This window comes from Truncatella angustata (assembly GCF_020726525.1).
Source record: "Truncatella angustata strain MPI-SDFR-AT-0073 chromosome Unknown BKA67scaffold_1, whole genome shotgun sequence".
NCBI classification, from domain to species: Eukaryota; Fungi; Ascomycota; class Sordariomycetes; order Amphisphaeriales; family Sporocadaceae; genus Truncatella; species Truncatella angustata.
In genome coordinates, this window is record NW_025763381.1 from 858,068 (window position 1) to 873,201 (window position 15,134).

A 15,134-nucleotide genomic window follows, 5' to 3' on the forward strand; every position below is an offset into this window, starting at 1 on the left:
TAGGGTAGATGGTGTCAAACTTCTAAATTAAAGGTCAAAATAGACTTTTGCGAGATCTGGCGAACCATGTGCGAAGGGGGAAGTTGAAAGATACGTGCCGCCGATCTTTGCCCCGCAATTTGGGGCCCCTGGGGGAAAGAGTTCCAGTCCCACCACAGGCACTTTTGTTTCTCGAGTGGGTCAAGTCGAGCGTACAATCATTTCCATGGAGAACCAACTAAACAAGAATGGGCCGCAGTTGAAGGACGATTGCATGTCTCAGATACGGTAGCCAGTAAGCACGGCATCGGTTGAATGTGCCCCCAAGTGACTCTGATGGAAAGTAGTCCTAACCCGAAGACACTTGTTTCCGGCGCTTACAGCTTTTGCCGGGACAAACTGCTAGGTTAGCTAAAGATTTGAGTAAAGTTTAGGTGATGACTATGGATCATGGGCCTAGAGATCGCCCGTCGACGAACTTCAGTGGATGCCCGAGCTGCAATCTCCCCTTGTTTATTTGTTTGTTTGTTGGTAGTAATCCGGCTCCTGGTTGCTCGAGACGCTTGACACATGTACCTGTCGTAACATCACCATTTCGATTGCCTCCTTGTTTTAGGATATCCGGAGTACTACGTGACGTAGTATAGTGTGGTTCATGTCATAGCACATGATCCTGTGCCAAACTACTCTTCACATTGGGGGGTGGGGGGTTTAGTGTCAAACATCACGTGTATTTAATGCCAATTCCAAAGCTCTTTCTTAGACTAAATGATGGAATATTCTCTTAGCGAAAGACTGTTTGAAATCATGGTAAGTAGAGAAGGAACTTCAAGTGGGTATAATGACAGGAAAAACTCAATATCTCCGAGGCCAATGGATCAAGGTCATGTAAATTCAGACAAAAGCAGCGAAGTCAATTTCCGCCATACCTCCCCATCACATTATATCGTTTTGAGTCACTTCATCATGGTCGACTACTTGAGCACTACTTTAGCGTTAACAGTGCATCGCAAGTTCCATGCTCTTCTCCTAACATCTTTCAAATAATCTCACGGTCACACAGCTCAGCGGCCACTACCAAAGATTATGAACGACAATCTACAGGGGATGGATATTTCAAATTAATGAATACGGATTTAGATTTATTTGAGCTGGAGTAAGAACCTTAAGACGGAAACAGATCAGAATAACCATCCTAAGCACTCCTGGTCTAATGAACGATCTCATTGAAGCTCTTCCATATGTGTATAAATATGTTAATCTTCTACCATTTAATAGAGTGAATTTGGTCTAACATCCATCGTCCGTTTCTCAGACAATTTTTCCAACAACATAATTGTATCATTCACCGCAGAACCACGGTGGTCGCTGTCTCAGCGTTTGCCTATGGCGCGATGCCAATTAAGGGGTTAGGTTTTCTGTCTATATTCTTGCGACTTAGTTCCGGGCAAGTTAACATGGTAATAGTGGTGTGTGAGACCAGCAAATTCGGCGCCTAAAGACTGTGGTATATGCTGTTACGAAAGACCTGAAGACGAAGGCGTCGTGTAGTCCATCAAGTGCTGTGCAAACAATAGAGTGAAACATATTCCCCCTCGACTAGAACTAAAAGGTTCCTGGCCATCGGTTTACATTTTCTCTAATGCTATGTTACACACCAGCCCCCCATAGTTCCCCCAGATCCGAACTGATGATTTCTTGGATCATGGACCTCGATAGGACAGACTGTGCCCCAAGCCGAAGCATATGTCTTCCAAGTTATGCTTGATGAAGGCATTGGTAAAGTTTTCAGTGCTACGCAGGTCCCACGGCAGGCCGTCTTTATTCATCTTGATGATAGAGGTGTTGCGGTCAGCATGCTAGTGGTGTTTCGTCTTGTTGTAGTATTGATTGGCCTGTCCATAAGCTCAACAGCGTTCAACTCGGTCTTCCAGCTGAACTTTCTAGCGTTGGGACCCTCTCCTGATTAACTAGCTGTTCTATCGCACGCAAGCTAGGCCACTGGCCTTTTGTCAATGCTTAGAACGCTAGAGCTCCCGACCAAGTTTATATGTGTTGTCGTCATTGCGTATGCGAAAGCATTTCGATCAATATGGATTATCCTGGCTTCAGTCTTAGCTGTTAGTTTCGTTGCATCATTGTTCATTGAGGAGTTCATCCAAGATATCGTACGGCAACCTTTTTTTTTTTGAGCAGTCTCGGCCCTAGTTTTTTGAATATACGTATAATTGAGTTGATATTCTTCATCGCAAAACTCACATTTCTGGCTAAAATGTTATAGTGCGCAGTGAACGCCCAACAGAGCTCATAAATATGCCGAGAGAACTATGTCTACTTTGAATCAATATATATCGAAGGCATCCATTACTTCATGAACATATTGCGTAGCTTTTGAGCAAGAAGCTCGTCTGTGGATGGTGTTGGTGCATCCTGATGATAGCATAAGCGGCGATGCCGCGAGTATAAGGCAGAACTGCCGACGCAACTGTAAGCATCGTTGTGGTATGAGCGATACGTCCTCGCTCGTTGGTATCTCTAAATGGAACGGCAGTGAGATCGAATGGTGTTTGTTTCGTCGCGGTACTTCACAATCCTTCACAGGGGGTTAATCGTCGCATTCCTCCATATATCTTCCAGAGAATTGAGTTGATATTCTTAAAGAGATAACGCCAAAGTTCAGCTTCTCGGGTACTTATGCCAGACACATTGCAGTATAGAGAATTGTTCGACGTACATGTATAGAAATGTAATTAGGGACAAGACCTAGCCTAAAAGCACAGGAATCTGTTTCTTTTGGTGATTATACGGAACAAATGCCCCTCATATGTCAGCTACGTACGCATGTGAGTGTTAAGCAGCACATATTAATGTGAACTTACGGACAAAGCGATTCTGGGGCCAGCATTAAGCGCCACTGGTGAGAATATCATGCAATACTGAAATGACTGCTGTGAATCTTGAAGATATTTCACCACTATCAGTTGGGAGGCCTAGGATTGCATGGCATTGCTGATGTGCCGGAGACCGGCTGGGAAGATAACAATGGCTGCTTGTTTGGGACTGTGCACTATTTTCAATGCATGGAGAAACCCGCCAAACTCATATGAATTACTATTACATCTGGATTATGGCTGTTATTTGGACAGGGAAATGCCACGAGCCCAGCAGGTTGCCTTTGAACAAATGACCATACACGACTCACAATCGTTAGCACTCCAAACAAAAATCATCACACCCATGTATTACTCGGTGAGAAGCGCCAACTTGTATGAATTTGATCGTCTAAAGAGAGCTTTGCGGATGCATCTTCTACGTCCATCCGCTTTCAACGTAGGCAATCCAGTACCCAGAACCAACCGATCAGAAGCGGCACTAGTGCCAGCAAGATCCACCATATCTCAAATGTCAGCTGAGCTCTCAGCCATCTCACGCATTGGCTTCTTAGCTGAGGCTTCTGAGTACAGACGCCTGTCCCGTAAACCAAACATCCAAGCCCAGGTCGCGACTCGCACTCCATATGTTCACGACGTCGCCGCATGAGAAGCCTAAGAGATTGATTAGCAATCTGAGACTGGTTTTTTTGAGGAGCACATATAACATACCTGATACTGCCCCTGCAGAACTTCAGATCACTACCCAAATCACAGCGCTCATTGGGGCACTCGAGATGCAGGCTACGACGTTCCATGAGCCATGTGACCTTCAACTTAATGCCAGTGTCAACAAGCGAGTAAAAGTGGCGACATGTGTGCTTCAGGGAAAGTGCATCTGGGTATATGAGCTGCTGGCTGATCAGGATATGGATTTCGGTTGGGAGCGATTCCAATCCGGGTTTTAGGGATTTTGTTTTGGATAGTTCCTCCTGAAGTTTTTCCTCTTGTAGGGGCGTGTTGAATTGGAAGGTCGAGGTAAACATTGTCATCGCTTCGATGTTGTTTTCCGAATCTAATTTAATTTATATTTATTTAATTGTGCAACTGGATTCACTTTGATCAAATAACTAGAGACGTGAGATGTTGATGGATTTAATACTTTGTTGTTGCCTGTACGCACTGGTCGGTAGCTGCGTGTCTCAGCTCAACGTACTGCCGCAGCTCAAGGTCCAGTGGGGTTCCGCTGGCCCATTCATTCACAGGCACCATATAATTGAGAACAGCTAATGCTGGACGGGTTAGTGTTTCTCGAACCACGAATATCGGCATTTGCAACCTGTCCAATACTCACACATACGAGAATGCAATCCGACAATGTATGGTGTTTGTAGCGCAGCATGTGCCGCGAAAAGCATGGCCCCATAATACAGTTGCTCATGCTCATTTCTATGATGGCTGTCCAACTCAGTGAAATCGCTTGCCGCCCGGATGGCCCAACATTGAAGCAACGCAGCGCTCATGGTTGTCTGGCAGTTGAATCTCGATACGGAACAAGATAGATATTCTCCATTTCTGATAGGCTCAATAGGCTCTCCTCTATGGATCTCAACCGAATACAGAGGTTTTGGTGGCGCATGCAATAGGTGCTCCCAAATATAGGTTTAGGTGGCAGCCTCAGCTTGAGGCAGGGATGCTGTAGGCAGGCACTACGGGCCGCCACGTGATAGCGCGAGTTGAGAACGCGTTAATCATAATAAACGGAAGTGGTTCCAGGCCCCAAGTGGCAATAGCATCTAGCGCCATCAATCATGGGATCATAGATTATGCCTCGAAGCCGGATCCTTCGAAGACGCATTTGATCTGCCCTTTCTCACTCAACGACAAGACTTTAAATAGTGATTTGGCGGGATGCACAAATCTATCCACCTATATGGCGACCAAATTCCGGCCCGCTAATCACCCTGCGGCACCAGAGAGTGATTACGGCTCAGATTTCACAGTGGAGGAAGAGAGTATTGTGATCCAACTTCTCAATAGCATCCAGGACACCGGACTTGAAGGTGCGAGTCAAGTAGGGGAACACATTGAATCAAGATTGCAGCCAGATCTCGATGCAGCAATTGCAGCAGACCTATTTGTACCGACGCCGTTGAATGAACTGGATCGTGAAGATGTGCCGGTGTCCGTTACCAATGATGAGCGCAGCCAGCTTGGCCAGGTCAAAATACCGGCTGGTCGCGACGCCGCTTTGCCGACCACAGCCACCTCAAGCGCACTCGATATCACATCCTTGCCGATGGACGGCGTCGAGTACCCGGATTGTAAGTCGTACGCCTGGCTTTGTGAATGCAAACTGACTGACCCAAGCGCTTAGTGAGTCGCGCTTTGTCCAGTCTAGACCCAAAAGCTTTGATGGACATAGGTAAATCAAGGGCAGAGCAGAAAAGCGCGGCGAATGACAAAAGATCTCCAGTTGAGCGCTTTCGATCTTTCCCAAAGAAACCTCTCACTGTCACCGATATATCTTCTGGGGCATGGTGTGAGCTTCAGTATTGGTACACACTGACGCGGCTTCCCGGCGGGAGAAAAACGAGGACAGCCGCAATGAAAGGCGGTACGAAAGTCCACCAGACATTGGAAGACCAAATACACACCACCATTCAAGTCAATATCAGCCTCAAAGAGGAAGCATTTGCTCTGAGGCTGTGGAATTTTATACAAGGCCTACGGACTTTGAGAGATACAGGACTGACACGCGAACTTGAGGTATGGGGCTTAGTAGAAGGGCAAGTCATCAACGGAGTCATTGACGAGCTCAGTTACACAAGTCCAAATCTTGGCTTTGAAGAGGAGCTGAGCCAGGGTCAGTCGCCGCAAGGTAGCGCGTCTGACTATGCCGAAAAGCAAGCGGCCCTTACCGAATACTTCGACCCTCACCGACGTCGAGTCTATTTGAGCGACGTTAAAACACGTGGTAGCACAAGACTTCCTACTGGGGCGGCTCTGCGACCATCACGGGTACAATTATTCATGTACCACCGATTACTGAGCGAAATGGCTGCTGGACAGCTTGATCTGCTTAAAATTGTTGACCGGTACGGATTGCAGCCTCAAGTGCGGTTCTCAGATGCATTCATGGCACAAATCGGCAGTCTTCACGATGAAGTATTTGACGAAGTGGAACCGGGAGAAGATGCGATCTCCGCACCCTCCAAGCAAACAGGCAGCGGCTATCCAGAGCCGTCTCCGAAACTCGACGATGGAACCTCACCGCCACCTGACCTGATCAAGTATCGCTCCATTCAGCAAATCATTCCACTGGTAGAGTCGGAGCTACGTGAGACATTTCCTCAAGGAGCCGATACCTTGGGCGATGTCGTGGCTGTCGTGTATCGACATAGAGATGATGGCCGGATCATCGGTAACCAGACGTTCCCGACAGATCCCGAAGCTTTGAGCAAGTATCTCAAATTGGACCTTGCCTGGTGGACCGGCAAGAGGAGTCCGGATGGCGTGCCAATTGAGGAAGCATACAAATGTGGTATCTGCGAATTTGCGGAAAGCTGTGAGTGGAGGACTGAGAAGAGCAACGAGATAATGCGGAAATCAAGGAGGCAAATGGCCGAGGGCGCTCGCAAGAGTACACAGGGGTGAAGAATGCCTCCGTCATGGTGGCATGGGTTTGAAGTTTCGAAGATATTTAACCAACGTTCGATGACAACGACCGTGGGTCACGCTCCATATATTTCAGGTTTGCCAGGGTCGAAAATCTTCTAGAAATGTACAAATCAGTTCCAACTTCCGGCGGTGAACCTCTGTGGGTATTTCGACCCCAGCCAAGTACAGGGGGATTAATTCTCAGGGTCTTCAAACGGGCGTGGTTAATGATTTATGACCAGCAAATAGCCGAACCGGCATTTGTTGGAATAGTGGTTCTTGCATGCCCGCTGCTGTCATAATAAGTATGCGGCACAAAAATGACAACAAGTTGGACGAAAGAACAGAAATTTTTGGAAGCAATCTCTTGAAGAGTTGAGGTCCTCCTCACGGTAGCATGGTGCGGAGTATGTAGTCCATGCTTCGTCACGCATTAATCGAGCCCTATACCAGCAAAGGATCGAGTCATGAATAGAGCCGACCAACAAACCAGGCAGACCTTTGAGATTGGGCCTGGCTGGGAACATGGTCGGACCTCAGTGCCATGCACCAGGCACCTGGCACACGGTGTTGTTCGGTGACTCGGTGAGCCCCCATGCCATGCAAGCCATGGTGTGTGGTGTCCGTTTCCCACCAAATTTGATGGCGGACCGTGCCTTTTGAAATGTGGAAGACTGGGTACCTTGCATCCCCGTTCCCTGCCTGCATCCGTCTTGCCTGTCCCTGACGTGGGGAAATGCCAATTGAGTTCGATCATAACTTTACATTGCCCAATCTGCCAGTCCATGGCAGTGTTCCAGATTTCATCTCTCCGAATATGAATTGAGGAGTCGTGCGAGCATGCCCCCAACAGACAAGAGATAAGATATCTGTGTTATGTACGACCGCGGCCCGCGTGCCCAATTACTTAGCTCATGGGGTCGGGCCAAAATTGCCTCCCGTCAAACGACACAGCCGTTGCGAAATGCAAACATCAGACTCGCAAAATCGTGCTCCCATGCAGGGTTACAGCTGCTTCACATCTCGAAAAAGGGCCATTTCGACCATCGCAAGAATGCACATGCTTCCACCAATTGAGCTCACTCCAAACGCCCATGAGCGGAGCAAGTAAAAGCTCGTGCAACGAATCGGCACCATGCGATGTCTTCGGGCAACCACTTTAGCAATGTCGTCTCGTCTCGTCTCGACGTGATCTTCACCGGGGAATGGACCCTTACCCTGCGCCAAAATGGAACCATGCCCAATGCTAGGTATTGACATTTGGGACTTGTGAAAACCAACAGCGGTTCAGTGGTTCCCGATGCGGTGTGTCAGGTCCACATCTCCACCCCTGGCGTTGGTTCGAGTCAATCTACATCGTCAGTACGCCCCATCGAGTCAGGTCTATCAATCGGCGCGGGCACTAATGTGAAGGTCGATTGAATCGTCACCGCTTAGACCAGTGGACTCGATCAAGTTCCTCTGAGTCTCGATTCTAACAAAACCACCTCGCTAGAAGCACTCGCCTCCAGCTGAGTTCTTCTCATTCCGCTCAGTTACTGATCACCGGTCAACCCAAGCGAGGGCTCTCGCCATGTTCTTGTTCTTGTCCAATTACGAGTCTCTTGCATGAACGTCATTTTCTACTCTCGTTACTTGACATTCCTTTTCGGTAAATTGTTATCATTCTGTTCTACTTCTCATATCTCGATTTGTAATTCTACTTGATTGTTACCCCGCGTGTACATTTCACTTCGTCTTGTGGCGCATGTAAGGCAGAAATGTCGCGAACTTACAAGGCGAAAGACCCGGCACGGTCAACGGGTAATCCCACGGAGTTCAGACGGATGAGTACTCCTCAACTGCCAACGAACTTCAATTACATGGATTCTGTGCCTGCTGTTCCGAGGGTTTTGTCGCCTCCACCGACCCCTCGGAGCCCGCCTCCTCGGCCGGACAGGCTATCTTTACGACTGCGAAGCAATTCTGGACTGAGGATGCACACAAACGATGCAGCCCTGAGCCAATATACAGACTACCAAAGCCACGGGCCACCATCTCCGCGAAAATTCACATATGCTGATTCCATCGCGGAACACGGTCAACATAATATTGATGACGTGCTATCACCTCGAAGCACCCGTCCTGGGTCGAGACAGGGAATGGTCTGGAATCCTACCGGACTGAACTCTGCCCTTCCATTCTTAGATTTGCTTGGAAAAGACTCATTCCACCTGGCGATGGAGAATCCGTCTATTGTCCGTCATCTGATAAATTACTGCGAGGGGCAAGGGTGTGAGGGGAGCGTAGATTTTCTTACAAAGGTGAGTCGCCACGGGGGTTGCGATGGGCGGAGCCTTTCTGGGGCTTGTTTTGCTCACATCAGAACCAGGTCAGACAGTATAATACTGCATTGAATGAGATGACAACTGTCCTCACAACGATATCAAGCTCCTACACATCTATGGGTGCATCCGCGCCACTGAACCTGCCCCCAATGGTTTCACGATCCCTCAACGCTGACATAAAGCGCATTGCGCACACCATCATACCAAGTTTGGAGTCTGTGTTTTTTGAATCGAGGTCTCATATTGAAAATGATATCGCGCAAGATGTTTTTCCAGGATTTGTGAAGCGACAATTAGTTTATTGCGCGGCTGCCGACCTTTCAAGCGATGGCGACGCCTTGGAGATCGAGTTTACCGGACTCGGCACAAGTTTCTGCATGACCGACGCGTCAGACTCGAAGAACGCCGTTGTCGTGGTATCTGAAGATTTTGGAGAAGTGACAGGTTATTCCTACCAAGAGACTATTGGTAAAAACTCCGCTTTCTTGCAAGGACCTTTCACGGACCCAGAAGCAATTGCCAGGATACAGACAGCCATGAGAGACGGCAGAGAATGCGTGGAGCTTATGTTGAACCACCATAAGAACGGGGACCCGTTCTGGAATTTACTGTTCCTCCTGCCCCTCAAAGACTCGGATGGGCATTTACAATACTGGCTCGGGGCCCAGGTCAATGTCTCGGAATGCATGGGCAGTCGCAGAGACTTGCTGCAAGTGCTCAACGGTGGCCAGGCCCTGGCTTCAGAAAATGACTCTATCACTGGTTCATTAGTACGGAGCGAGCATTCGAGGGAAGCGGCAAAAGAGGTACGGCCAAGAAAGAACAGCCTTGCCCACGGTCGGCGAGGCTCGAAGGATCTGAGCTCATCGCGCAACTGGTTCTCGACTTTCAGTAGGAAACAATCAATCCATTGCCCACCTTCGCCACCACCGATCCCCGAAGGATTTGATTCAGCTTCAATGTCGGGAAGCAAAAAGTCAAAGACGTCCCAGTTTTCGTCCCAGAAATTCACAGCAAAGTCCCAAACTCCAGTGTATCCGCCTCCGTACTCATGCTATATGGTATTGAGGTGCATCAACAGCGGTGGCCCCACGAATCAGCGACAGACAACTCCAAGCGCGAGAAAGAAGCACAGCTCGAAACTCATGGTTTCCTTCTACTCCGATGCAGTGCTCGACCTTTTATCGCTGCCCTCAGATATAGCTCAAGCGGATATTTTCCACTTGCTAGCAGAAACAGCGCATTCGCCATCCGTGACAAAAACATTCAAGACTCAGGTACGCGACAGCCTCGACCAAGGAGAGTCGATCAGCGCCGGTATACTACTGGAGAAGAGTCGGAAGAGGAGAGCGAGCACAGGGACAGGCAGCAAGCGTCCTACGATTTTCGACCTGCAAAGTGTGCGCGGCGACAACTATGAGGAGAAAAGAAAGAACTCGAAACATGATAGATTTTGGACACACTGGACACCACTAAAGGACGCCAAGGGAAATATTGACTGGGTTGTCCTGATAATTAATTCGGCTATATGATCGCAGACCAGGCAGGAGCACTGGTCCCGGTCGGGGAAATCTGCATGGGAGTGGCCCTTTGGGGGGAGAGCATTCCAGGAGCGACAAAAGCGGGTGATTGTTCTTAACGCAGCAACGGCTTGCTTGTACAATTCTTGTACACTAACGACTTATGTGTATGATGGTTTGATAGATACCTTAGATTGCGCTATTTGATTATTACATATCCTGCATATCATGTTTCTATTCCAACTAGACTAGGTATTATACAAATGACATTTCATGTTGAGAGGTATAACCACGGCCAGATATCCGACGCATAATAATACATTGCTGCTTGGCCCCTGCTAGCAAATGGTGTACCATGAGCATGCAATAAGACAGAATCCAGAACAACAGCAGTTCGTCATCACCAGACCAGAACTACGGAGAATATTTTGCCATGCTAAGCAGATTCGGCCGGAACTATCTTGACAAGTTCGGTGGCGGTTGTGATGGTGCTTTTGCAAGTCTGACCTAAAAAGATAATCCACGACGGCCAGCTTACGGATTACATGTAATTACAGCAAGCTGCACTAACCTAGAACGCAAAGCTTGCCTACATAGGGGCTGTGGTGGGGCGGTCAAACTGTCAATCAAACTGCAGGTGCTCAGGGGCATTTCCTTTCCGATGGCTTGGGTCGGTTTGCTCGAAGATATTCAACGCCAACACAGGGCGCAGGTCAATTAAGAAAGTCGTTGACAATATTCAGAGAATTAAGATGCATCGGGATTTGTCAATTCTGTCTTTTACAGTATTGCAGCCCACTGCATCGGTGGTTTGACACCAATGTCATGTGCACACTTCGCGAAAGCATATCCAGAACCCCGGGGCAGAATTTTGACGGGAATTAGAGTTAATAGCGGGCTTCATGCAGCTAAAGTAATTCTAGCCACTGAAGCGCCCTTGAACATGCAGGGGCTTGGGGTCCTCGATCCTTTTTTCCCTTTATCTTTTCTCCTTCACTTTAATGTACATCGTGCGGATTACTGTAGCGAATTGGAGACGGGCCCTCCACTCCACATGATATCTACCGCTTGCCTTACCTCTTTTCTCTCTCTCCTGCGCGCGACTGTGCTCTAAGATTTGTGTTCGTATGCAACAAGACAAGGTGGGCATGTCGTAGGCACCCAAATTAAGCATGGCCAGTCAATAAGAGCCCCATCGAATTAGGGGCTGAATGACTTGACTGTGCCACCCGAACGCGACATTACATCAACGCAGGTCTGACAAGTTAACTTAGGTTGGCCCTTGCGGAAACCTTCCTACCAGGCCATCGTGACGTTTCGACGAACCTTAGTAGTTGCTGGACCATCACCATCCCTCTGGAGCCTCATGTAGCACTCACTACTGGTGAAAGTCGTTAATCAATCGGTCGATCGATCAATCAATAGGTCCGTCGCCCGCCTCATCCGAACTCTCGTCCAACCTTAGTGCAGATGCTTTCTCGCCATGAATAGCAACTTGCGCATGGTCCAAGCCCGTATCAACTGGTCCTAAGATACTGAAACTTCCGAGGCCAGTCAGTCAGCCCTGTCTGCCGACTATGGCCCTCTTCCCGCCGCCGCAGCACCAGCACAGCTGGACCTCAAGTCTGCCCAATTTCTTCGCATCCCTCCGATGGCGATTTCTCCTGCGATACGCCATATTCGCATTCCTCTTCTCCATAGCACTGTCGGGCGTGCTCCTTTTCCGCCGACCCGAGGGCTTCTTCGGGCGCAACGACCACTATTACGACTACTTATGGGACGATAAGTCCTCCACCACGAAATCCGGGTCCGCAGCGGGAGCGGGAGCGGGATCAGACGGCAACTCAGCGACGACGACGCCACCTGTGCTGAGACACCCGATCGAAGAGCTTATTGCCGATGCGCACACTTCGCAAGAGACGGTCCTCGCCCAGCGCAGCCGAGATCTACCCACTGCCGCAGATCGATATCGCAAGCGACGAGGCAGACATCCTCCCCCGGGTTTTGATGCTTGGATGCAGTATGCAGTAGACCACGATGCCATCATAGTCGAGTCCTTTTTCGATAGGATATACCACGACCTGAGCCCATACTGGGCCCTGGATGCGAAGATCTTGGCCGAGCGTGCCTCGTCGTGGCATCACCATGTGCGAGTAAGGAACGGCCAGGCCTATCCGATTGGAGATACACACGGGCGTGTCGCATGGCTCCAACTGTGGACCACATTGGTCAACGAGTCGGCCCCTTACCTGCCTGATGTGGATATGCCCATCAATTATATGGACGAATCCCGCCTGCTTGTGCCTTGGGAAGATATAAACAAACATGTCGCCAAGGAGCACACAATGCGCTCCCTGGTTCCGAAGAGCAAGGTTGTCAAGAAGTACTCAGGATTAGCCCAGGTGGATGCGAAGCGCAACGAAACAAAACCTTACGACCCGGAATGGGTGAAAAATGTCAGATATTGGGATCTCACGCGAGTGACCTGCAACCCAAACTCACCGTCTCGGGATCTCCCTACCATGGAGAGCTTCGAGCAGTACCCCAAGTTCTCGCCGGACTGGAACCCGAACTATGCTCATCGAGGATACGTCCGCAACTTCTCAGCGGCAATCGACCCTTGTGAGCAACCGCACCTGAGGGAGACGCACGGCACCTTCATCGAGCCATTGACCATGTCAACGAGTAAGGAGCTAATCCCGCTTTTCGGCGGATCCAAGCTTCCAGGCAACAATGAGATACTGATCCCAGGCGCCATGTATTTGACAGATGACCCCTTCTACTCTGGCGGCGTTGAACACGGTCCTCCGTGGAAACAAAAGACAGATGGCATAGTCTGGCGCGGTGTCGGCTCAGGAGGTCGTCACAAGGCAGAGAATTGGTCCCATTTCCAGCGCCAGCGTCTCGTGGAGATGCTGAATGCCACCACTGTCTCAGGAATGGAGGAGTCTAACACTCGAGCCCCCACCTTCGAGATGCCACCCCTGAGCAAATATGATTTTCCGCGGCGCCGGAGCAGTACCATCGGCACGTGGCTTAAGACATTCAGCAACGCCGGCTTTGTAGACATGCTCTGCTTTCCAGTCGAGTCCAACTGCACGTACATGCGCCCATATCTGAGCGAAGTCGAAAAAATGCCCATGTTGGAACAATACGAATACAAGTTCCTGCCTGACGTTGACGGAAACAGTTTCAGCGCGCGGTACCGTGGGTTCCTGCTGTCGACATCGGTTCCCATCAAGGCCACCGTCTATGCGGAATGGCACGACGAGCGGTTGATGCCCTGGCAACACTTTGTGCCCATGGACAACACCTTCCAGGATCTGTACGGCATCCTGGATTACTTCACCCGGGACAAGAAGGGCGATGACTCCGCCCGGTTTATCGCGGAGGAAGGTCAGAAGTGGGCTTCCCAGGTTCTGCGCCGAGAGGATATGCTGCTCTACGTCTGGCGCCTACTGCTCGAGTGGGCTCGGATATGTGACGAGAAGCGAGAACTGCTCGGTTTTGTCGACGACCTGGCCGCCAAGGCTGGGTTTGACGAAGACGGCAGTGTATGATTTAAAACAAAAGAAAAAAAATTTAAATTGCGACGACCGGGGCGCATCGAGTACTTACATCAAGACCTGCCATGCCTGGGGAGTGATTACGCTGCCAAGCCCAAATGCAGCCGGCAGGGATTATGACATGAAATGGAGAATTCAAAGGACACTGCTGTAGTAATACGCATAGTAGCATTAAGACTTTCGGAACAGAGCAGGCGTTTTTATTTTTCCGGTTACAAGATAACGGTTGTTATCGTCATTGCTCGGTTATCAACGTGTACAAAGAAGGGCGAAGAAAGATGAGGGAAATAATACAATTATTATTATACCTTGAGCCCAAGAGAGATGAAGCAAAGGTGTTTTCATTGCACCTTGAGTAATCGATGGGGTTCGTGATATATAATGAATCTTGCGCCAATTGTTTTTTCATTTTAGAGTTTTCATGCAACCCGTGACACATGAGGCGAGAAACTCGAGGGTATGTGCAGCTTGACGCATCATGCACCTTCCCAGAGGGCGCGGGCCGTGGATGCGCCCAGCGCGGGACAAGGCGCTACCCGTGGTTCGCGCAGAGTTAGAAGTTAACTAACCTAAGGTTAAGCCTACATAGAGGCTGGCGCGCTTCTTCTGTTGAGGATGTGGACGATAAGGACTATTTTTCCTTTTCAAGAGCAACGTTCATCATTTTGTCTTTTCTGATTTGCTCTGTACGAAGGAGGTTTCGTCGTATTGGGGGACGTTTTATTGGCGGTGGTGAGAAAAGGAAGGCCAGGGGTGGTTACGAATATGATGTTGGGTATCAGGTATTGCTCCCGCCCGGACGTTGCTTTGTTTGTATCCCTAGACAGAGGTCTCAGTTACGGAGAGTCCAGTCAATTTTAGTAGTTACGTCCACCAGTCCTCGCCGGTATTCTACAGCGAGGATGTACATCCGGAAGCATTGGAGGTGTTAAACACTTGACCTCTTGAACTTCAGCAGTATGACACCAAACGGCGGTGCGCTTGGTTATGTGCTCATGATTTGCGGAAGCGCATAGGGCACAACAAAGTGCAAGTGTTCTGCTTTGCAAAGTCGCTTACACGAGCAGATGGTTACATATAAAAAGACCGCTGTCAACGGCGGCAAGGGCGGGCAAGTCTACCGCTCGTTGGTTGAGCAATATGATCATGCAACTGCGAAAGTAGTGTAATCACCCACTCGTTTTCGAAGAAGTCGAAAATCAGATGAACCCA

At 49.3% G+C, this 15,134-nt stretch overlaps 4 protein-coding genes across 4 annotated transcripts; 3 read left to right on the forward strand and 1 right to left on the reverse strand.

The window, feature by feature from the left end:
* Positions 1–3,108: 3,108 nt before the first annotated feature.
* On the reverse strand, positions 3,109–4,044 carry BKA67DRAFT_6794 (uncharacterized protein). Its single transcript, XM_046108872.1, has one exon. It carries the CDS (start codon positions 3,899–3,901, stop codon positions 3,305–3,307), a length of 597 nt encoding a protein of 198 aa, XP_045963270.1. The 5' UTR covers positions 3,902–4,044; the 3' UTR covers positions 3,109–3,304.
* Positions 4,045–4,782: 738 nt separating this feature from the next.
* BKA67DRAFT_529316 (exonuclease V a 5' deoxyribonuclease-domain-containing protein) lies at positions 4,783–6,506 on the forward strand (the record flags this gene model as incomplete). Its single annotated transcript, XM_046099048.1, has 2 exons — positions 4,783–5,173; positions 5,227–6,506. 2 exons carry the CDS (start codon positions 4,783–4,785, stop codon positions 6,504–6,506), a joined length of 1,671 nt encoding a protein of 556 aa, XP_045963271.1.
* Positions 6,507–8,269: 1,763 nt separating this feature from the next.
* On the forward strand, positions 8,270–10,368 carry BKA67DRAFT_652392 (uncharacterized protein; the record flags this gene model as incomplete). Its single annotated transcript, XM_046106158.1, has 2 exons — positions 8,270–8,812; positions 8,881–10,368. The coding sequence occupies 2 exons, from the start codon at positions 8,270–8,272 to the stop codon at positions 10,366–10,368; spliced, it is 2,031 nt and encodes a 676-aa protein (XP_045963272.1).
* A 1,565-nt stretch (positions 10,369–11,933) lies between these two features.
* Positions 11,934–13,916, forward strand: BKA67DRAFT_589341 (uncharacterized protein; the record flags this gene model as incomplete). Its single annotated transcript, XM_046104447.1, has 2 exons — positions 11,934–11,979; positions 12,205–13,916. 2 exons carry the CDS (start codon positions 11,934–11,936, stop codon positions 13,914–13,916), a joined length of 1,758 nt encoding a protein of 585 aa, XP_045963273.1.
* Between the last annotated feature and the right edge of the window lie 1,218 nt (positions 13,917–15,134).

Bases quoted from the DNA above. Each gene is read 5' to 3' on its own strand.
- BKA67DRAFT_6794 (XM_046108872.1), bottom strand. From the start codon at position 3,901: ATGACAATGTTTACCTCGACCTTCCAATTCAACACGCCCCTACAAGAG.